The sequence below is a fragment of the Bos javanicus genome, chromosome 13 (genome assembly GCF_032452875.1).
Source record: "Bos javanicus breed banteng chromosome 13, ARS-OSU_banteng_1.0, whole genome shotgun sequence".
NCBI classification, from domain to species: domain Eukaryota; kingdom Metazoa; phylum Chordata; class Mammalia; order Artiodactyla; family Bovidae; genus Bos; species Bos javanicus.
The window spans coordinates 43,655,494-43,679,789 of NC_083880.1; the positions used below are offsets into that span (position 1 = coordinate 43,655,494).

Consider the following 24,296-nt stretch of genomic DNA (forward strand, 5'->3'; position numbering starts at 1 on the left):
TTGACTAGATGGACAAAGCAATGTCTCTGCTTTTTAATATGCTGTCTAGGTTGGTCATAACTTTCCTTCCAAGGAATAAGTGTTTTTTAATTTCATGGCTGCAGTCACTATCTGCAGTAATTTTGGATCTCCAAAAAATAAAGCCTGCCACTGTTTTCACTGTTTCCCCATCTATTAGCCGTGAAATGATGGGACTGGATGCCAAGATCTTAGTTTTCTGAATGTTGAGCTTTAAGTCAACTTTTTCACTCTCCTCTTTCACTTTCATCAGGAGGATCTTTAGTTCTTCTTTGCTTTCTGCCATAAGGGTGGTGTCATCTGCAACTGAGTTCATTTCTGAATCAACAACATAGCTGACCCATGGATGACTCTGGTTATGGGGAATTTATGACTGTTTTTGAATGCTTTACTATCCCCCAAATCCACACCTGTTATACTCAGTGTTTAACATGGTCTAGTCTTGTTTCTCCACCGTACTCCTTGTCCCTGTCCCCACATATAGAAATCCCTCTGTAGCTGTAAGGAACCACCCCTGCTGCTCTTCAGTTTAAGTTCAGAGTTAAGTGAAAGGGACACCAGTCTTCAGTCAGCCCCCAAGTAGGTGGGAACTTTGCACATAAGGATTTCTGTCATCAGTTTGTTTTGAGGGAGACAACTGGGTGCTGAGCTGCTGCCGTTTACAGATCAAGACACCACCGTACAAGTCAGAGAAGAGGTGAATGTGAATAAAAACACACGTAAATGTCCTTCTGCAGTTCTGGATCTTTCCTAGTTGCATGTTCACTTTGTAGCTGTAGATCTTTGACTGTTCCCCAGAATGCCTATGACATTTTCAGCTGCTTTCTGTTTCCATACTTCCTTCTCCAAGGGAGACTTCACTTCTCCTACCTCACTATTTTGCTGACATCACTCTGTGTGTTAAACTATATTTTCCTTCACAACATCCCCTTGTACTAGTGCATCATGATTTCCCTTACTCTTCTCAATTTTGTTGCAGTTTCAGTTGTTTATAGATTTTCCTTTTATGAATAATGTTGAGCAGGATAGTAAATTATCTAAGTATTTGTCAGCTATATTATGAGTGTTTTTTAAAAAATTATGTAACAAAGTCCATGGTATAAACACTCAGAGACTGTTTGCACACTGCACATGGTAACCAATAATTATTAATATTTAGTCTCCTATAAACATCTTGCCAAATATCTGGCTTTGGTATCCTTTTCAGGATTTTACCCTTGTCAGATCTGTAAGGGTTTCTCAGGTGGCTCAGTGTTAAAGAATCTGCCTGTCAATGCAGGAGTTGTAAGAGAAGTGAGTTAGATTCCCTGGGTCAGGAATTTCCCGTGGTATAGTAAATGGCAACCCACTCCAGTATTCTTGCTGGGAAATTCCATGAACAGAGTAGCCTGCCAGCTACAGTCCATGGGGTTGTAAAAGAATCAGACAGGACTTAGCAACTAAAACTTCCACCAGTACAGGTCTATAAAGCAAAATAATTTTGCTGGTGGGAAATGTAAAAAGGCAGTTTGTTTTCACTTGATATTTTTATTCTTTATTAAGGGATTACATTTTGAAAAATGCTTATTAAATATTCTTTCAAATTGTGTGACTTGCGTGTTTGTATGTACTACAAGATAGTTGTTTCAAATGATGTTTGATCAAGAGTGGGCTTCTTAATTAGAAAAATGAAATGACTGGCCTTGGAGGTTTCTGTGTAACATATGGTCAATAATTGTTCTGCACATCTCATCATTATATAACTTAAGACATTCTGATAAGAAAAAACAAACAAGCCAAGTGGCTAAATACTCCTCTTACCCTGTGAGACTCATTTAATCCTTCTCCTCCTACAGTGTGTCTGCTAACATTGGACAGTCAGCTGGGGCGTTAACTTCCTGTTATTTATAACCTCTGAAGGCAAAAGAAAAAAATCAGTCTGATTACTCAGTGGAGCAACAAACAATGGATCCCAAAGGCCAGAGAATGAAGCTTAATGATGGCCACTTCATTCCTGTCCTGGGATTTGGAACCTTTGCACCTCGAGAGGTAACATTAGTGGCTGTGGGTTGAAATATAAATAGTAAGTGAATGTAACATGAGAGGAAGGGCCTTGGGTTGTCAAGTACTGAGCTCCTGTGTGACTCTGGGAGGATCTCAAGATTCCACTAACCAGGCTAGAACCATGCCCTGTGAAAGGGGAGAGAGCATTCAGTCTTCACTCTGCATCAGGATCTGAGGCTGTGCTCACCTGCAGATTACTCTGGGTTCCCCTCCAGTTTCCACCTCTTTCCCAGATTGGCAGAAGAGGTGGGGCTCGGCTGTCAAGAACGCTGTCAACTGCTTTGCTTTGAGGGGGATTGCAATGGTGGGGTTTCTCTGTGTATTTAATTAGTTCAAAAATTCTTTGCTCCTTCTGAAAAGACATGACCCAGAGAAATATTTGAGGTAAAAGTTCTCAAATATGAGGTGACTGAAAACTAATGGGAGACAATTTCTTTTCTACTGTGGGGTGCCTGTTTGGTGCTAAGCAAGACACTCCAGCTGTGCCTGTACTTCTGTTTCTGCTTGGAAACTTCTTCTAATGGAAAATATAGTGTCATTTGAGGGGATAAGCTACAGTCTTACAGGAAAGGTTTTGCAATGTTTCCTTGGGTGTTGTAATATGTTTTTATTAAAGTATAATTTTCAGTGCTTGGTCATAAGAGGAGTCTTGGTGATCATCAACAATGGATCTTTTATAAGAATATAGCTTTGTACACCTTGAATAGATAGAGTTTTTATTTAATGTATTCTGTGTGGCTTCACTGGTAAACAGAGGTCTCAGTAGCTTTCACCTGCTTTCTTGATGCTTTTACCAGGCAACTTACACCTTTATTGATTTTGCTTCAAACATCTCACAGTATAAATCATATCCATGACTACAAACTTATACTGAGTCTTATGATTTATTCCAGCAAATTTCTGAAACTTGAAGTGGTCTTGGGGTCCTCTTATGCCAGCAATCAACCACTTATTGCCTGGTATTAAATGTTTCTGCACGTCCATTTAGTTACTTACTAGGAATGAAGCAGATGACAGACGATGAGATGGTTGGACCACATCACTGACCCAATGGACATGAGTATGAGCAAACTCCAGAACATAGTGAAAGACAGGGAAGTCTGATGTGCTGTAGTCTCTGATGTCTCAAAGAGTTGGCCACGACTTGGTGACTGAGCAACAACAATGTTTAGGGAAACTGTCATGGCTACATCACCACACATACAGAACTAACCAAAGGCACACAAAAAAGTGGGTTCTTGGGAAGATCAACCTGGGCCTTAGCAATATCTTAATCATGTGGATATTTAACTTGTACTTTTGTTGCTTATGTAGGTTCCTAAGAGTGAAGCTCTGGAAGTCACCAAATTTGCTATAGAGGCTGGGTTCCGCCATATTGACAGTGCTCATTTGTACCAAAATGAAGAGCAGGTTGGCCAGGCCATTCGAAGCAAGATTGCCGATGGCACTGTAAAGAGAGAAGACATTTTCTACACTTCAAAGGTGCTGTGTGTTTTGTGTGTACACATGTGTGTAAGTGATTGTGTGCAGGTGACAGGTAATAGGATCAGTAGTTGTTTGGTCAATGGTGCTTATTGCTACAACTTTTTTCACACATATTTATATATTAAATCTAATATCCTTCTCCACCAAACCATACTCTCCCATCAAATAAAGAATGTGATTATACCCTTCTCATCATCGGTGTGTTCAAATTTTAATTTTAAATTAGTCACTTGCTTCTCTGCGCCTATACCAGAGCAATGTGATTTAGTATGGGCGAATGAATCAGACTGAACAGTTGTCAGATTATAGCTTTCCTTATCACCTGGTAGACTTTCTAGAATTTCTTCTCATTCTGAATCAGTTCTTAGATCTGTCAGTATGAGAGCATTAGGACAGGCACTTTGTGTATCACACAAGATCTAGCCGAAATGTCTTTACTTATCTTCCACCCATGTTAATATGTTCAAGGTCTTCTGTATATAACATATACAGTTATGTAAACAGCAAGATATTAATTAATTTTGAGAGATCTGATTGTTTGACCCAGTTAGAGCAAGTTTGTGAGCAGGTTTCACATTCTATCAAACATAATCAGATGATGAACATGGTAATTTTTCAATAATTCTTTTTATCTCTTGCTTCATTTCACTCCATTGTGATTGATGTAAGAATCTGTCTGATTCAACTGATGATAATTTAAGCAAATAATAAAGCTTACATGGGTAAGTTAGATCAAAAAGGACCTCAAAAGGAAAATGAACATCCTTCTTGAGGTTATTTGTTTTAATCAGTAAAAATGTCTAAAGTGTTAGACATAATCAATCAGTTGTGTCCATCTCTTTGTGACCCCATGGGCTATAGCCTTCCAGTTTCCTCTGTCCATGTAATTCTCCAGGCAAGAATACTGGAGTGGGTTGCCATTCCCTTCTCCAAGGGATCTTCCCTACCCAGGGATCAAACCTGGGTCTCCTGCATTGCAGGCAGATTCTTTACTGTCTCAGCTACCAGGGAAGCCCCCAAATGTCTAAATATTAGATGAAAGCATAAAAAAAAATTACCTGAAGTATTGAAATTCCCTGGGGGTCCAGTGGTTGGGACTCAATGTATTATTGCCATGAACCTGGGTTCCATCCCTAACTAGGGAACTAAGATCTCTTCAGCCTCACATTTAGGGCCCCCCATGCCCCCCACCAAATTACCTAAAGAATTAATTTAACACAGCTTCTATTGTTTAACCTCTGCAGCTTTGGTCCACTTCCCTTCGTCCAGAATTGGTCCGACCAGCCTTGGAAAAGTCACTGAATAATCTTCAACTGGACTATGTCGATCTTTATATTATTCATTTTCCAGTGGCTCTGAAGGTTGGCAATCTATTTTTAAAATCAATCACATATATATTTTTTCTTGCCTCAGAATGCTTATAAACTTGCATGGATGGTTGACAAGATTTTTCTTAGTAGGTTGTAGGGAAGCCCTCACTATGGCAGAATCCTCCCAAATAATCATTTGTGGCCATCTTTTTACTGAGTTTCTTTGAATACGTTACCTGCTTCCCAGAGAAAGGAGTTAAATAATCTGACTCAAAAACTTGTGAAAATAAAATAGGCAAGTTCAACACACAGTCAAGATTATGACTCCTGAGCCTCTGGGGATTTCATGAATCCAGAGTTTGGTGCAGCCGTGGTGAGCATGACACTGCCTTACATTGAACATCATGAATTTATCTGCTCTTTCAAGTTGAGCAGATTTGGTGCTCTTTCTGTGTAGGTCTAAACCTCCCAGCCTTTATAGGGACTTGGGAAGCTTTGCCTACACTGATGTCTGTTTTCACGATGTTTGTAGACTGCACTCAACCACTAAGAACTGTATCATGTAGAACTCTTGATTTTAAGTTATAGAAATCTACTCAAGCTATCTGATGCAAAATAGCTTGGAGGACTATGAAGATGGCAGGTCCCAACCATGGAGATCTAAGGATTTGCAGTACTCTTCAGAAATGTCTTAAAAAAAAAAAATCTTTATCAAGCCAATCCTCTAGGTTTGCTTTACTTTTACTGAACATTTTCCATTGGTGGCAAATATGGCCTTGGGACAGCTCAAAGCTCATGGTCATGAACATTTGAAAGCATGTCTGGATCGTCCACATTCCATATCAACTTAAGGAGAGCCTTTCTAGTTCACATGCCTGCCCTAGGATATCAGATGCTCAGAGGGAAAAGGAAGTCTGATTATCTAGCCCAGGTCAAGGTTGCAATTTTTATTCTGGAAATAAAGCCATGTAGCTTACTGCCATTCCTAGCTCAAAAGAGGCATTTCAAAAGAGACAATTACAGGAAACAAACAAAATTCACATAAGCCAATATGCATCCCATTAAGATCTACAAAAATTTTATTTATTACAACAGATAGTATGTGTAAGAGATTAGAATAAGCCTCCCTCTAAAGACATTGCTTACAACTCCATATGCAATCATTGCAAATATTAGTATCTAGAAAGTTATAAACCTACCTCATGATGGTTTAATCCCTGGTGCCTGGCAGGCTGGCTAAATGTGGAGAAATTACTTTGTGACATCTCTAAAATGACTGCTTCCATTTCAGCCAGGGGAGACACTTTTCCCAACAGATGAAAATGGAAAACCAATATTTGACTCAGTGGATCTCTGTCGCACATGGGAGGTGAGTCTGGGGAGGAGAGAACCAGGGGAGGAGCCAGGAGAGGGGGAACCTCCTTCATCTCTTCCACTTGTGAGAATGGGCTGTGGACCATCACACTCAGCAGTTCATGAATCTAAGGGTTGTGATGCTAGGGTTGTGGGGGAGGAAACCATTGCTGAAATGTTCACAGAAAGGAATGGAGGAGGAGAATTTTGGCCAGTAAGACAGGCTTCTATTTCCTTCCACATGACGTCTTCCCTGAGGTTTTTCTTAAGAGGAGATGGTAATTCTTCATGTATCATGACCTTCTTCCCCTTTTTCCTTCCTTATAATCAATGCTAATTCTTGACAGGAGACATTTTTTACAGATTGTTTTTCAGCTTTTATTCTTGTTCTATTGCTCATTCCAAGTTACTGTTCATGACTTCACCACCCCTCCCTCCCAGGCCCTGGAAAAGTGTAAGGACGCAGGGCTGACCAAGTCCATCGGGGTGTCCAACTTCAACCACAAGCAGCTGGAGAAGATCCTGAACAAGCCGGGGCTCAAGTACAAGCCCGTCTGCAACCAGGTGAGCAGCTCGGCTCCTCTCCCTCCTGCTCTTCAGAACCTCCTTCTTGCCCTGGCGCCTGTCTGTCCTCCCTCTTCTGTGAACAGAAGATTCTAGAGAACAGGACTCACAATGGTATCTGTGTTTGATAATGTCTGGGTAGAAAATGTGGGAGACTTTTCTGTTAAATTGTGGTGGGGACTGAGGAAAGGTAATGGAGGTGAAATGGGTTAGACTAGACATGCAGAACTAAAGAAAGGAGGTGTTTCCCTGAGCTGAAAGCATGACCAGAAGTTGATGTGAAAGTGCTCAGAGGGAACTGTGTACAGGAAGAAAGACAGTGAACATATGAGTTTCCCAAGTGGATCATCAGTAAAGACTCTGTCTGCACTGAAGGAGAAGCAGGCTCCATCCCTGGGTCAGGAAGATCCCCTGGATGAGGAAAAGGCAACTCACTCCAGTATTCTTGCCTGGGAAATCCCATGGACAGAGGAGCCTGGCGGGCTACAGTTCATGGGGATTGCAAGAGTTGGACAGGACCTAGTAACTAAACCACCACCACCAAAGAAAAGTCATATAAGATGGGTTTCAGAGTTGTATGGGGTTTGAATGACTGAATCCTTAGCCTTGGTGTCTTGGCATTTATGAGTACAGTACAGAAACAGGCAGGCAGCACTGTACAGAAAATGTACTGGAGATGATGAAAATCATCCAGGTAAGAGGGTGAAGGTAAAGGATCATGGTGATGCTAACACTAGATGAAATATTTACTCTGAAACATTTACTCAAATGTAGAGCCCACCTTGTGATTTTCTCCGTCTTGGATTAGTTCTCCCACCTATGTCTATCATAAAATTAACTATATAAACACACTTTCCTCTATTTTTCTCTTGATATTGATATTTCCAGTTTACATATAGGTTGCAGTTTTTCCTTTAGCATCTTTTAAACTTTTAATCTTCCTCTATCCTGTTAATATTACCTTTTAATATAATCTGACACTCTTCTTTGTTGGCATTCTACAGGTGGAATGTCACCCTTATTTCAATCAGAGCAAACTGTTGGATTTCTGCAAGTCACATGATATTGTTCTTGTTGCCTATGGTGCTCTGGGATCCCAACGACTAAAAGAATGGTATTGAATCCTATTGAAGACAAGTGGGAGTTTTTTGATGAAATAGTTTAAATCGTACAGTACTCAGATAACCCTCATAGGCAGAGGGGAGAAAGGGGAAGGATGGAAAGAATTCTTCTCTTTTATTTTCCCAGCTCCCAGACAATTTTTCTACATTGTATTAGTCATGTAGATTCATCAGGAACAAATGTCTGTATTAAAATCTCTATATAATCCCTCTTTGAGGCCAAAGACACAAGCGTATTTCATGATTTACTTATCTATTAACTAATGAACACATTTCTAAAAATATGCATTTCTAGCCTCACTTACCATATGTTTAAAATTGGGATAGTAATATGCAACTTCCAGATCTATCATGATAGAAAAAATTCAAATATGAAGCATTTTTCTAAAAGATCCATAGAAGACTAATGGTGAAATGAATAGCTCTCATTTTGAGACTATTCAATTTTGATCAATATCCTAGAAAAGTGAAAAGTAAAAAAAAAAAAAATCCTAGTCTTTTCTTTCTCTTTTTCTATTCATGGTGGTTAAAGAAGAAAAAAAGTAAAAAAGAAATAAAATCCACCTGTTTGGCAGCACTGGCTTCAACTCAAAAATGCATCCGAATCACCTGTATAGCTTTGTAAACACAGAATGGGAGGTGACACAGTTGTGGTTCTGATTCAATTGGTCTTCAGCTCAGCCATGGAATTTGTATTTCTAACAAGATCCCAAGTGATGCTGATGCTGTTGGTCCATGGACCACACTTTGAGAAGCACTGGTCTAGAGTGGACCTACTTGGTCTGTTTGGGAAGTTGCCTCACAAATAAGTCTCAGCTCCTCGGCATTTCTGAATTTCCTTCTAGGGTGAACCCAAACCTCCCCTTTCTCTTGGAGGACCCAGTTCTCTCTGCCATTGCCAAAAAGCACAGGCAAACCCCAGCTCTGGTTGCCCTTCGCTACCAGATACAACGTGGGGTTGTGGTTCTGGCCAAGAGTTACAACAAGAAGCGGATCAAAGAGAACATACAGGTGATGAGAGGGACTGTGGGCAGAGGGCTCCTAGGAATATCCTTCACAAGAGTCATTCTTTGTCCAACTGAGGACAGATACAGCTTCCCTGTCCCCTCTTCTTGTCCCCATCCAGTTGGAAAGTCCTCCGGTCTCCAGGGGAAGGCTGGCTCCTTGTGGGGAGAGGTTAATGCGATTCTTCCTTCCTTCCAGGTGTTTGACTTTGAACTGACTCCAGAAGATATGAAAGCAATCGATGGCCTCAACAGCAATATGAGATATAATGAGCTATTACTGTAAGTGACTTGCAGACATTTCACACAGTTTTCTGTAGCAGGCAGGTCAACAGGGAACTAAGTTTTGTCAAAGCTTAGTTTGAGGGAGACGGTCCTAATTTCCAGCATAGGAGTAAACCAGGGGCTTCCTGCAGACCTCAGACCAGAGGTTTCCTCCAAGGCTCCATCTCTGACCAACAGAAATGTAACTGGGGCCCAGGCCAGCCTAGAGATGACATGGAGGTGAATTCACTACTTTGTACCACTCATCCCTGTGTCTGGTGCACCTCCTCTCAGGGCCCAGGCACCCTGTGGACACAGACAGCACAGTGCTTTCAGCCCACTATTCTTTTAAGGACTTATGAAAATATTTCATCTTCAATTCTTTTTATACATCAGGGGGAAATGATTATATTAATGATTACTATGTAATAATGAATCCATCCTTTTGCATGTTCATGTTTATCCTAATACAATTGTAAAATGCCATGCTTATGTTTTTATGGAGGAGGGACCTACAAAGGCCACTGTGCATGGGTACTGAGAGGTCACAGTGGGCCTGCTTCAACCCCCCCACCACCCCCCAGCCAAGAGTCTAGTCGCTTTTCTCCCTAGTGGGCATTTCTTTACCAAGCCATTACTAATTTCTTTCAAATTTAGCTCTTCATTGGCCTTTTTACCCTGTTCCAATTTCCATTTCTTCATCCTTATAATATCACCAAATGAATCACAAGTAGATCATGAGCTTAACTGACCCTCCAGTGAGTGATGGCTGTGTCCTTGGCAGGACACACTCAGGTAAGATCGTCTGGTCTCTCTGGTTTTTTGAGTCCAGACTCACCCCAGTGTAGCATTTGTCCACCAGGGCTCCATCCCATAGGGAGCCTCTACCTCCTTGACTTTGACTTAGTCAGTACCATGGAATTTCAACTGCCTAATTACTGCATGTGGTTGTCAGGACTGAAGAGACAGAAGGCTAATCAAACACAAAGAAGTTGAAAGGGAGTTTAAAGAGAAGAAAATACAATTTAGTGATAAAACAAACATTTAGTTTTAAATGAAAGATCTCAAAACTCTCTTGTTTGTAAAGCTGTATCTTGATAAATGAAAAAAGATGGATCCTTTTCTGTTCTCAGCCTTTGAAGTATATTTCTATGTGCTCCTTCATTAAGCTGTGAATGCCTAGATTTGCTCATATTTGTGGGTTTAGGTCAACAGCATGGTTCTTTTGATATGGAATTGCTCAGAATACACTCTTTAGTGAATTGAATTGAAAAGGACAAATTTAGAAAGAAAAATGAGAATATAAGAAGCAGAAGACAATGGTAATGCTAATTATGAACAATAAGCATTCTCATAAATTATACAATAATTTATTCTCTAATTATGATCACTCAGATGAATGTGGTATCTCTTCATTATATTAGAAGCTCCTCACCAGGGGCACCCTGTGTCCTGGCTTCAGTAGTTATTTTCTGAATGTTGTGTGAAAAAGATCAACCAATTCCTTAAGGGTTTTCCTTTTCATCATCTAGGGTCCTATGTTTTACCTATGGCTGAAATGACCTCCACCTTTAGCGGTCGTTCATTTTATAAAAACTTTCCTTACTATTAAACATTTTTTTAAAAAGTTATTTATTTTTGGCTGTGCTGGATCTTTGTTGCTGCATGGGCTTTTTTGTCTAGCTGAGGCAAGTAGAGGCTACTCTGTAGTTGCGCTTCATGGGCTTCTCATTGCAGTGGCTTCTTTTGTTGTGGAGCACAGGCTCCAGGGTGCACAGGCTTCAGGAGCTGTGGTCCCCAGGCTCTAGAACACAGGCTCAGTAGTGGTGACGCATGGGCTTAGTTATTCCATGGCATATGGGATCTTCCTGGACCAGGGATCAAACCCATGTCTCCTGGATTGGCAGGCAGATTCTTATCCACTGAGCCACCAGGGAAGCCCCTAGCCATAATTCTTGGGCCCTTTTATAAACTGTAACCTGGGTCAAATTACCTGTCACTGTGGAGGGAATATTACATGTGGATGTTGGGACTGGACTTGCAGGTCCAGTGTACACGTGGAGCAGGCATCTGCATGTGTGCTTGTTGGGGGAGAAGGAGGGACGTGTTTGTAGATTCAGAGTGTCAACCCATCCTGACTGCAACACAGAGCCAAGCTCTCTATGAAAACATGACAGATTTAATAAATTAACACTCCTCTTTCTCTTTCAGGGGTGTTGGTCACCCTGAGTATCCATTTGTTGAAGAATATTGACTGTGAGCTGTACACGTGCATTCTACCAGAACATCTTGCTTCTAGGGCTGTGAAGAGGATTTCTGTACTTGGTAGAGGTGCTTAAAAAAACTGTCTTCCACTTCAAAAACTTGCCTTTCCTTTATTAAAAAATATTTTATGAAATAGTGAAGGCTTGAAAGCATTGATTCTTGTCTTCCCCAATAATTAAAATAATAGATGTAAAAGCTACAGAAAATTTAGAAAATAAAAGGGAAAGTTTAGAAAATGAAGCTAACCTGTGATTAATCCATTTAGTAATACTTAACTTTGGTGCATTTTCCTTTGTCAGTGAAATATTAGTCAGTTGACCTAATAAAGAAATGGAAAATTTTATTCGATTTAAATGTGAGGATTAATACCTTCAAGGAAGAGCATCTCAGAAAGTTCTGAGAACTGTTCTGTCCATTAGAGGTCTAGGTATAGTTGTGGAAGTTTTTAGAAAGAAGGCTGTACATCAAATGACATATTTATTGACAGTGTACATAATCCATATCTAAGCATCATCGTGCTGGGTCATGGAACCCCTAACAAGGTCAAGATAGAATGCTGTCTTTTAAGGAACTGTCTTACTGATGCTGGGAGAATGTTGCTTTTTATGGTTGAGCAGGTCTTCCCTCTGATGGGGGAGGTCTGATCCATGCGTCATACAGACACATAACTCACAGTGAGGAGAGAGGAGTGCAAAGGGCAGAGAAGAATTTTTTGTTGCTGAAGTTTATCTTCTTTTCACAAAATATGTAATTTATTTCACACTTTCGTAATTTTCCTTTCCAACTGTGTGTGCATTCGTGCTAAGTCACTTTAGTCGCGTCTGACTCTTGGTCACCTTATGGACTAAAGCCTGTGAGGCTCTTCTGTCCATGGCATTGTCCAGGCAAGAATGCTGGAATGGGTTGCCATGCCCTCTTCCAGGGGTCCTTCCCAATCAAGAAATTGAACCTGCGTCTCCTGCATTGGCAGGCAGGTTCTTTACCACTGGTCCCACCTTGTGTATTTATTTATAAATTGAAATAATATTCAGCACACAGATTGCATACTTATTTTTTACTTGGCTTAAGTATCTTGGTAAGCTATGACATAGTATTTTAAAATTCCAGTATTATATTTTGCCTATTGTAAAGCAGTGCATCATATCAAATTATCCAATTTTAAGTCATCTGCCCATGCTCAGCCTTTTTTTAAATTAATTAATTTTTTTATTGAAGGATAATTGCTTTACAGAATTTTGCTGTTTTCTGTCAAACCTCAACATGAATCAGCCATGACAGTGAAAGTGAAGTTGCTCAGTCATGTCCGACTCTTTGTGACCCCGTGGACTGTAGCCCACCAGGCTCCTCCATCCATGGGATTCTCCAGGCAAGAATACTGGAGTGGGTTGCCATTTCCTTCTCCAGGGGATCTTTCCGACCCAGGGATCGAACCCAGGTCTCCTGCATTGCAGGCAGACACTTTAACCTCTGAGCCACCAGGAAGCCCAAAAAATATACATATATCCCCTCCCTTTTGAAACTACCTCCCATCTTCTTCCCCATCCCACCCCTCTAGGTTGATACAGAGCCCCTGTTTGAGTTTTCTGAACCATACAGCAAATTCCCATTGGCTATCTACTTTACATATGGTAATGTAAGTTTCTATGTTACTCTTTCCATATATCTCACCCTCTCCTCCCCTCTCCCCATGTCCATAAGTCTATTCTGTATGTCTGTTTCTCCATTGTTGCCCTGTAAATAAATTCTTCAGTACCATTTTTCTAGATTTTGTATATATGTGTTAGATTATGGTATTTATCTTTCTCTTTCTGACTCTCTTCACTCTGTATAATAGGTTCTAGGTTCATCTACCTCATTAGAACTGACTCAAATGTGTTCCTTTTTATGGCTGAGTAATATTCCATTGTGTGTATATACCACAACTTCTTTATCCATTCATCTGTCGATGGACATCTAGGTTGCTTCCATGTTCTAGCTATTGTAAATAGTGCTGCAGTGAACAATGGGATATATGTGTCTCTTCCAATTTTCGATTCCTCAGGGTATATGACTAGGAGTAGGATTGCTGGGTCATATGGTGCTTTTATTCCTAGTTTTTTAAGGAATTTCCATACCATCTTCCATAGTGGCTGTAACAGTGCAAGAGTGTTCCCTTTTCTCCACACCCTTTCCAGCATTTATTGTTTCTAGACTTTTTGAGGGGGCTATTCTGACTGGTGTGAGGTGGTATTTCATTGTAGTTTTGATTTGCATTTCTCTAATAATGAGCAATGTTGAGCATCTTTTCATATGTTTGTTAACCACCTATATGTCTTCTTTGGAGAAATGAATGTTTAGGTCTTTTTCCCACTTTTTAATTGGGTTGTTTGTTTTTCTGGTATTCAGTTGTATGAGTTGCTTGTATATTTTGGAAATTAATCCTTTATCAGTTGTTTCATTTGCTATTATTTTCTCCCATTCTGAAGGTTGTGTTTTCACCTTGCTTATAGTTTCCTTTGCTGTGAAAAAGCTTTTAAGTTTAATCAGGTCCCACTTGTTTACTTTTTTTTTTAATTTCCATTACTCTAGGAGATGGGTCATAGAGGATCTTGCTTTGATTTGTGTCACTGAGTGTTCTGCCTATGTTTTCCTCTAAGAGTCTTAGAGTTTCTGATCTTACATTTAGGTCTTTCATCCATTTTGAGTTTATCTTTGTATATGGTATTAGGAAGTATTCTAATTTCATTCTTTTACATGTAGCTGTCCAGTTTTCCCAGCACCATTTATTGAAGAAGCTGTCTTTGCCCCATTGTATATTCTTGCCTCCTTTGTAAAAAATAAGGTACCTATAGGTGCATGGGTTTACTTCTGGACTTTCTATCTTGTTTCATTAGTACCATACTGTCTTGATGACTATAGCTTTGTAGTATAACCTGAAGTCAGGAAGCTTGATTCCTCCAGCTCCATTCTTCTTTCTCACTGCTTTGGCTATTCGGGGTCTTTTGTGTTTCCATATGAATTCTGAAATTTTTGTTCTAGTTCTGTGAAAAATGCCATTGGTAATTTGATAAGGATTGTACTAAATCTGTAGATTGCATTTGGTAATACAGTCATTTTCACAATATTGATTCTTCCTACCCAGGAACATGGAATATCTCTCCATCTGTTTATGTCATCTTTGATTTCTTTTATTAGTGTCTTATAATTTTCTGTGTACAGTTCTTTCATCTCCTTAGGTAAATTTATTCCTAGATATTTAATTTTTTTTTGTTGCAATCATGAATAGGATTGATTCCATAATTGCTCTTTCAGAGTTTTCATTGCTAGTATATAGAAATGCAAGTGATTTCTGTGTATTGATTTTGTATCCTGCAACTTTGCTAAATTCACTGATTCACTTCAGTTCAGTTCAGTCACTCAGTCATGTCCGACTCTTTGTGACTCCATGAACTGCAGCACATCAGGCCTCCCTGTCCATCACCAACTCCTGGAGTTTACCCAAACTCATGTCCATTGAGTTGGTGATCCCATCCAACCATCTCATACTCTGTCATCCCCTTATCCTCCTGCCCTCAATCTTTCCCAGCATCAGAGTCTTTTCAAATGAGTCAGCTCTTTGCATCAGGTGGCCAAAGTATTGGAGTTTCAGCTTCAACATCAGTCTTTCCAATGAACACTGAGGACTGATCTCCTTTAGGATGGACTGGTTGGATCTCCTTGCAGTCCAAGGGACTCTCAAGAATCTTCTCCAATACCACAGTTCAAAAGCATCAATTCTTCAGCGCTTAGCTTTCTTTATATTCCAACTCTCACATCCATACATGATTACTGGAAAAAGTATAGCCTTAGCTCTAGTAATTTTCTGGTATCTTTAGGGTTTTCTATGTACGGTATCATGTCATCTGCAAACAGTGAGAGCTGTACTTCTTTTCTGATCTGGATTCCTTTTATTTCTTTTTCTTCTCTGATTACTGTAGGTAGGACTTCCAGAACTATGCTGAATAATAGTTGAGGAAGTGGACACCCTTGTCTTGGGCATCTTAGAATCAGGGATCTTAGGGGGAATGCTTTCAGTTTTTCACCATTGAGAATAATATTTGCTGTAAGCTTATTATATATGGCCTTTACTATGTTGAGGTAGGTTCCTTCTGTGCCCATTTTTTGAAGAGTTTTAATCATAGACAGGTGCTGAATTTTGTCAAAGTTTTTTTTCTGCATCTATTGAGATTACCGTATGGTTTTTATCTTTCAATTTGTTAATATGGTGTATCACACTGATTGTTTTCCATATATTGAAGAATCCTTCCATCCCTGGAATAAACCTAACTTGATCACGGTGTATGAGCTGTTTGATGTGTTGCTGAATTCTGTTTGTTAAAATTTTGTTGAAGATTTTTGCATCTATGATCAGCAGTGACATTGGCTTATAGTTTTGTTTTTCTGTGTTGTCTTTGTCTAGTTTCAGTATTAGGGTGATGGTGGCCATGTAGAACGAGTTTGGAAGTGTTCCTTCCTCCGAAATTTTTTGAGAGTTTTAGAAGGATAGGCATTAGCTCTTCTCTAAATGTTTGATAGAATTCTCCCGTGAAACCGTCAGGTTCTGGGCTTTTGTATTTTGGGAGATTTTTGATCACAGCTTCAATTTCAGTGCTTGTATTTGGGTTGTTTATAATTTCTATTTCTTCCTGGTTCAGTCTTAGAAGATTGAATTTTTCTAAGAATCTGTCCATTTCTTCCAGGTTATCTATTTTATTGCCATATAGCGTTCATAATAGTCTCTTATAATCCTTTGTATTTCTACAGTGTCTGTTGTAACCTCTCCTTTTCCATTTCCAGTTTTGTTGATTTGATTCTTCTCTCTTTTTTCCTTGATGAGTCTGGCTAAGGGTTTGTCAATTTTGTTTATCTTCTCAAAGAACCAGCTTTTAATTTTATTAATCTTCAATATTGTTTCTTTCATTTCTTTTCCATTTATTTCTGCTCAGATCTTTATGATTTTTTTCCTTCTACTAATTTTGGTTTTTTTCTTCTTCTTTTTCCAATTGCTTTAGGTATAAAGTTAGGTTGTCTATTCAATATTTTTCTTGTTTCTTGAGGTAGGATTGTATTGCTATAAACTTTCATCTTAGAACTGCTTTTGTTGCATCCCATAAATTTTGAGTTGTCATGTTTTCACTGTCATTTGTTTCTAGAAATCTTTTTATTTCCCTTTTGATTTCTTCAGTAACCTGTTGGTTATTTAGAGATGTGTTGTTTAATCTCCATGTGTTTGTGTTTCTTACAGTTTTTTTCTTGTACTTGATATTTAATCTAATAGAATTGTGGTTGGAGGAGATGCTTGATACAATTTCAGTTTTCTTAAATTTACTGAGGTTTGATTTGTGACCCAAGATGTGGTCTATCCTGGAGAATGTTCCATGTGCACTTGAGAAGGTGTATTCTTCTGTGTTTGTATGGAAAGTCCTGAAGATATCAATGAGATTCATCTCATCTAATGTATCACTTAAGACTTGTGTTTCCTTATTAATTTTCTATTTTGATGATCTGTCCATTGGTGTGAGTGGGTGGTAAAGTCTCCTACTGTTATTGTGTTACTGTCAATTTCTCCTTTTGTGTCTGTTACTGTTTGTCTTATGTATTGAGGTGCTCCCATGTTGGGTGCATAGATATTTACAATTGTTATATCTTCCTCTTGGATTGACCCCTTAATCATTATGTAGTGTCCTTGCTTATCTCTTAGAATCTTCTTTATTTTAAGGTCTATTTTGTTTGATATGGGAATTGCTACTTCAGCTTTCTTTTGCTTCCCATTTGCATGGAATATATTTTTCCATCCTCTCAATTTCAGTCTACATGTGTCTTGAGGTCTGAAGTGGGTTTTCTGTAGACAGCATATATATATGGGTCTTGTTTTTGTATCCCTTTAGCCAGTCTGTTTCTTTCAGTTGGAGCATTTGATCCACTTACATTTAAAGTAATTTTATATATATATATATATATATATATATATATATATATATTCCTATTGGCATTTTCTAATTGCTTGGGGTTGATTTTGTATATCTTTTATCTTCTGTTATATTTCTTGACTATATAAGTCCATTTAACATTTGTTGTATGGCTGGCTTGGTGGTACTGAATTCTCTTAACTTTTGCTTGTCTGAAAAACTTTTGATTTCCCCATCAATTTTGAGTGAGATCCGTGCTGGGTACAGTAATCTTTGTTGTAGATTTTTCCCTTTCAGTACTTTAAATATGTCCTGCCATTCCCTTCTGGCCTGAAGAGTTTCTGCTGAAATACAAGCTGTTAAGCATATGCGGTTTCCTTTGTATGTCACTTGTTGTTCTCCCTTGCTTCTTTTAATATTCTTTCTTTGTGTTTAGTGTTTGTTAGTTTGGTTAGTATGTGTCTTGGATGTTTCCCCTTGTGTTTGTCCTATATGGGACTCTTTATACCTCTTGGACTTGATTGGCTCTTTCCTTTTCCATGTTGGGGAAATTTTCAACTATAATCTCTTCAAAAATTTTCTCATATCCTTTCTTTTTCTCTTCTTCTGGGATCCCTATAATTCGAATGTTGGTGTGTTTGATATGGTCCCAGAAGTCTATGAGAATGTCCTCAGCTCTTTTCATTCTTTTTATTTTATTCTGCTCTTCAAAAATTATTTCCACAATTTTATCTTCCAGCTCACTGTTTTGTTCTTCTGATTCATATATTCTGCTATTGATTCCTTCTAGAGTATTTTTAATTTCAGTAATTGTGTTGTTTGTCTCTGTATGCTTATTCTTTAGTTCTTCTAGGTCTTTGTTAATTGATTCTGGCATTTTCTCCATTTTGTTTTCAAGGTTTTTGATCATCCTTACTATCATTATTCTGAATTCTTTTTCAGGTAATTTTCCTATTTCCTCTTGATTTATTTTGAACTCCTGTGTTTCTAGTGTGTTCCCTCATTTGTGCAGTAATTCTCCACCTTTTCTTTTTTTTTTTTTTAAGGTATTGTGTTTGAAGTCTCCTTTTCCCAGGCTTCAAGGAAAGTTGAATTCTTTCTTTGAAGAAGGTTGAATTCTTTCTTCCTTTTGGTTTCTGACCTGCTAAAGTTGGCCTAGTGGTTTGTGTGAGCTTTATATACAGTGAGATATGTGCTGAATTTTTGTTTATTTGGTTGGTTTTCCTCTGATGGGCAAGGCTGAGTGAAGTGGTACTCCTGTCTGCTGATGATCAGGTTTCTATTTTTGTTTTGTTTGTTGTTTAGATGAGGTGTGTTGCACAGGGTGCTGCTGGTGGGTGGTTGATGCCGGGTCTTGTATTCAAGTGCTTTCCTTTGTGTGAATTCTCACTATTTGATACTCCCTAGGGTTAGCTCTCTGGTAGTCTAGGGTCTTGGAGTCAGTGCTCCCACTCCAAAGGCTCAGGTTTTGATCTCTGGTCAGGAATGAAGATTCCACAGGTGGTTTGTTATGGCATTAAGGGAGAGTAAAATATCCAAAAGCAAGAAACCAAAGATGAACCCCAGACAAATGGCAGTTACAAAATCAGGAAAATAATAATTAAAATAATGGAATATATACATATATACCCATGAGCAAAGTGAAAACAGTCCAGCAAAAATAAAGTACAGCAGATTAATCCAGCAAACAAAGGAAATAAAAAATTGTATTTACCTATTAAGAACAAAGCTAACTTAAGCACAAACTGGAAAACAAAACTAAAGCAAGGTGCCAAGTAGGGAATAAAGCAATGAAAACAAAACTAACAAATATGTTGAGAGGAAAGGAAAGAAAGAAAAGAAAGAATATGCAAAGTTAAATAGATATAGATGAAGAAGATGTATATACATTAAAGATTACCTGTAAGGGGAAAAGAACGGTAGGAAAGAAAAATGCTGAATAAATGTAGAAAAAATATAATCAGTTCAAAAAATTAAAAATTAAAATTATAAAAAAGGGAAAGAGAAAAAAATGGAAGAAGAAAGAAAAAAGGGAAAAAAAGGAAAACTCCACAGAACTGCAAAAGCCTAATGTAGAGGCAGAGGTTTCATAACAACAATAGAAGATGTGATTGAATATACACATACACATATACACCCATAAACAAAATCAAAGCAGTCCAACAAAAATTAAGTACAATAGATTGACTTGGTGAACAAAGGAAACCAAAATTTATATCTACCAGAACAAAACTAATTAAAGCACAAACTGGAAAACAAAACTAAAGCAAGGTGCCAATTGGGGAATAAAGCAATGAAAATGAAACTGACAAATATGTTGAGAGGAAAGGAGAGAAAGAAAAGAAAGAAAGAATAGATATGCAAAGTTAAATAGAGGTAGATAAAGAAGAGTTATATACATTAAAGATTAACTGCAATGGGGAAAAAAGTAGGAAAAGCAAACAAAGGAATAAATATAGAAAAAATAGTGGTCAGTTTAAAAAATTAAGCATTAAAATTAAAAAAAGAGAAAAGAAAATAAAAGAGGAAAACTCCATAGAACTGCAAAAGCCCAATGTAGAGGCAGAGGTTTATGATAACAATAAAAAATAAAATGTAACTGAGGAAAAAGAAAAAGCTCAAAACTTTAGTTGAATTTCTTAGTGCCAATAAAATCGACAACTACAATGGAGGGGGCAAAAAAAGAAAATCCAAAGAATCTACAGAACAAGTAAAAAAAAAAAATAAGAATAATAAATGCTTTTCTTGAGTCACTGTTGTCAGAATCCTTTCCCATGCTGGAAATCACAGTCTACCTCACCTCCCTAGGATGCCCTCCAACACTGTACTTATCTCTGGACCTGCTGTGGGGGCTGCTCAGATTCTAACCTGGTCCTACTCCTGTGTGTTCTTGCCTCCAATATCCCCAGCTATCGGAGCTAGTGCATTTTCTTTTGTGGGAGCTCTCAATGGCCTTTTATATATTCCATAGGCACAAACTCTGCTTAGTTGATCATGTGGGTTTAATCTGCTGCCTTGTACAGCTGGTGGGCAGGTTTTGAGTCTTCTTCTTTAGCCACACTGCCCCTGGGTTTCAATTGTGGTTTTATTTCCACCCCTACATATGGGTTGTCCACTGGGGTTTAGCTCCTGAGGCTGCCCTGGAGGGCTTGGATTTGTCCCTGTGAGGGCCAGGTGTGGAGGTGGTGCAGCTGCTTGGGTCACAGGTGTTCTGGCAGCACCAGGTACTCAGGGGAGTTCACCGCTAGGGTAGTAGAAAATAAAGTGCTCTAGAAGGTGTGGCAACCATTATTGCCCAATACGCTCCAGTATTTGTTGGGAAGCATAGTGCAAAATAACCATAAAAGGAGAAAGTCCTTGGGAAAATGGCGAAGGGCCAGAAGTACGCGGCTTTGCACTACGGACAGAAAGACATCTCCTGCCTTTGGTTATGCTCGGCACCAAGAGTTAATAATAAATAGGGATGTTACTTGTGAGAGCGGGTTGTGGGAGAAGCCCTAGAGTCATTTAGAGAGCACTGTCCTTGAAATGTTTCTACTGATTATGTGTTAACTCCGTATGCGCTCTGCTGGCCGCATGCTTTGAGCTCTTTGTTCCTGCTTCTATAAAAAAGCTTGACTGCAGAAACAAACTTGTCAGTCCTTGCAAGAGACTGTCCAAGTGCCCTTCATTCAGGTTCGTTGCTTCCAAGTCCCGGGGAGAAAATCCCCAATAAGTGGCTCCATGAACAGGGACTTGAGAGAAAGTTTGAACAAAGCGACAAGCCCTGCAGAAAGAGATAAGCAGGATGGGACAACATAGCAGGTAAAATTCCTTTCATTTCTATAATGCATCATTTTTTGAAACAAAACGGTGTTAATGTTTCAAGAGATCAGTTGAATGACTGGTATCATATACTAGTGGAACATAATCTATGGTTCCCGGAGGAGGGGACGCTTGATCTTGATGTATGGAAAAGGGTTAAAAATAATATTTTGCGAGCATATCGGCAGGGAGTTCGCATTCCGCCTCAATGGTGGGTTACCTGGTCACTCATATGGGCTCTCATAGAACAAATTGAAGGACATAATATTGATTTGGAGGTAGAGACTGTTCAGTCTTTGCATGAATACGAGCTTGATGAACAAGACATGCAAGGTACTTTGAAATGCAAGAATGTCATGCTCAATCAAACACAAACCCTGGAAAAACAACTTGAGGATGTATCTATTAAGGATGTGCCAAAACCGAAACCGTTTAAGGTGGAAGTCATTTCGTTCAGTGGACAGCCCAAATCTAAGGTTTTTCCTTCTGCTCCGCCTGTAACAGCAGTTGCTAACTTTGCTCGTACTAATCATTTCACTCCTCCTCGGGAGATGCCTGCTTGCACTTTCGCTTTCCCAATGCAATTTAATCAACCTGCCCAAGACCAAAATACTTGGGCTAATCTAGATTTTGGCATGTTGTCTAGCTTTAAGAAAGCATGTACTCTGTATGGACCTACTTCTCCTTACTGTATAGAATTTCTCAGAGGATGGGCTGACCATTGGATGCCATATGATTTTTTCCAAGTAGCAAAGGTGGTTTTAAATCCTCAACAATTACTGCAGTGGCAAATGTGGGTTGGTGATGAGGCCCAACAGCTGATGATTGACCAGCAATCTCGTGATAACCCTGCCAATTTAACCTATGATATACTGACTGGAACAGGGACTGTGGCCGATGTAATGGCGCAATTAGCTAATGTTACCCTTGAGATGTTACATTTCATTAAAGAAACTGCCTGCAGGGCATGGGCAAAGGTTGATAGCGCTAACTCTGATGGTTCATTTGTTAAGATTATTCAAGGACATGAGAAGGAATATTCTCAATTTATAGGAAAATTAAAGGATGCAATTGAAAAATCTATTAAGGATGTGACTTTACAAAATATTATTTTAAAACAACTTGCTTTTGAAAATGCTAATGAGGAATGTCAATCCGTGCTCAGACTTATTCGAGAGACTGGCTCTCTTATGGAATATTTGAAAGTGTGTAGGGACATCGGGTCTATGTCCCATAGAGCAACATTGGCAGCATTGGAAACCTTTAATGTACAAAAGGCTGCTAATACCAAATGTTTTAACTGTGGGAAGCCCGGCCATATGAAAAAACAATGTAGCCTGCCAACATAGGCTGGAAAAAATAATACTACTTCTAATAGGAAGAGACCCCCAGGAGTATGTCCAAGATGTAAAAGGGGGTTTCATTGGCTGAATGAATGTCATTCTAAATTTGATAAGGATAGAAACACTTTGAACCCCGGTGCACAGCAAAAACAACAGGGAAACTGATAAAGGGGCCATCCTCTAGCCCCACGACAAAAGGAGGACCTAGCGTTATGACGCTACAAGCAGCTACATCTAAGAGTGCTTGCATTGATATACCTAGTCCTTATGGCATGGAACTAATAGAATTATACAACCCCCACAAAATTCCCACTGGATATTATGGCCCGATTCCACCCGGGACAATGGGACTGATTTTGGGACATAATAGCTGCACAATGAGAGGTTTAATGGTATTGACTGGTGTTGTGGACAAAGATTATGAAGGGGAAATACATGTTATGGTAAATGTTATGAAAACGGGAAATGCATACTTACAAAAAGGGGAACATTTTGCACAATGATTACTTTTGCCATATGTTAAACCAATGAAGGCACCTGATAAAGTTCGGCAGGGAGGCTTTGGCAGTATCAACCTTATTGCTTCACTATCCACCTTATTAAAGGAATATCAGAAACCCATGCTTACTTTACACATACGGGGAAAGAATTTCACAGGCATGTTAGATACTGGAGCTGACATTTCAATCATTAGAGCTGCAGAATGGCCCCTCAATTGGGGTAAGGTTGTGACTCCTTCTAGACTATTAGGAGTGGGTGAAGCTGATGCCACACAAACTTTTGTCAGTGCATCCTATTTACAAGTGTATGGCCCTGATCAAATTGTAGCTTATCTTAAACCATATATTACTGATATCCCTATCAATTTATGGGGACATGATTTTCTTGAACAAACGAAAGCCACAATTTCTTTAAATGAACCTTTTTAATGGGGGCCATTGAGTTAATACCACTGCCCCTCGATTGGGAATCTGATACCCCAGTATGGACACCTCAATGGCCCCTAACTAAAGAAAAATTGGCAGCTCTTATGCAATTAGTTAATGAACAATTACAAAAAGCTCATATAGAACCTTCATTTTCCCTATGGAATTCCCCTATTTTTGTAATAAAAAAGAAATCAGGAAAATGGCGAATGTTGATAGATTTAAGAAATGTTAATAATACCACGTCACCTATGGGGCCCTTACAACCTGGATTGCCCTCCCCTTCTATGGTACCAAAAGGATGGTCTGTAGTTATTATTGACTTACAAGACTGCTTTTTTACTATACCTTTGCAGCCTAAAGATAGAAAACATTTTGCCTTTTCAGTTCCTTCTATAAATCACATGGCTCCTGTTAAAAGATTCCAATGGAAGATGCTACCTCAGGGAATGATGAATTCCCCTACCATTTGCCAATATCTCATATCTGTTTTATTACAACCCATTAGAGACAAGTATCCTACTGCGTTTATAATTCATTATATGGATGATATACTTCTCTCTATGGAATCTGAACTCTGTTTACAACAGTTATATAATGAAGTTACTATTACTCTTCAAAATCATGGCCTGCTTGTTGTGCCAGATAAAATTCAGTGGAAAGCACCCTTTAATTATTTAGGACATGTTATGGAAGAATCTAAAATCAAACCTCAAAAAACTCAAATTTCTGTGCAATCTCTACGCACACTGAATGATTTTCAAAAATTGCTAGGAGATATTAATTGGCTACGGCCATCTGTCGGCATCCCCACCTATGCCTTACAAATAGCCCTAGGCAGCTAACAAAAGAGGCCAAAGAAGAACTGG

The 24,296-nt window shown here is 38.9% G+C and overlaps 1 protein-coding gene across 3 annotated transcripts; it reads left to right on the forward strand.

Annotated features, from left to right (window-relative positions):
• The first annotated feature begins 1,848 nt into the window (after nt 1-1,848).
• LOC133259261 (dihydrodiol dehydrogenase 3) lies at nt 1,849-11,567 on the forward strand. Of its 3 annotated transcripts, XM_061436512.1 has the most exons (9): nt 1,851-2,046; nt 3,376-3,543; nt 4,791-4,907; nt 6,148-6,225; nt 6,651-6,773; nt 7,778-7,887; nt 8,740-8,905; nt 9,098-9,180; nt 11,374-11,567. In XM_061436512.1, the coding sequence occupies exons 1-9, from the start codon at nt 1,963-1,965 to the stop codon at nt 11,414-11,416; spliced, it is 972 nt and encodes a 323-aa protein (XP_061292496.1). In that variant the 5' UTR covers nt 1,851-1,962; the 3' UTR covers nt 11,417-11,567. The 3 variants fall into 3 exon arrangements, 2 of the variants coding, with proteins under 2 accessions (XP_061292497.1, XP_061292496.1); XR_009740333.1 differs by lacking the exon at nt 8,740-8,905 and having other exon boundaries at nt 1,849-2,046; nt 11,374-11,390; XM_061436513.1 differs by lacking the exon at nt 4,791-4,907 and having other exon boundaries at nt 1,850-2,046.
• The last annotated feature ends 12,729 nt before the right edge of the window (nt 11,568-24,296 follow it).

Excerpts from the sequence above, each read along its gene's own strand:
- LOC133259261 (XM_061436512.1), top strand. The coding sequence starts at position 1,963 with ATGGATCCCAAAGGCCAGAGAATGAAGCTTAATGATGGCCACTTCATT. Across the intron at positions 3,544-4,790 it reads ACATTTTCTACACTTCAAAG|CTTTGGTCCACTTCCCTTCG; the intron begins GTGCTGTGTGTT and ends TAACCTCTGCAG. Across the intron at positions 6,774-7,777 it reads ACAAGCCCGTCTGCAACCAG|GTGGAATGTCACCCTTATTT; the intron begins GTGAGCAGCTCG and ends GGCATTCTACAG.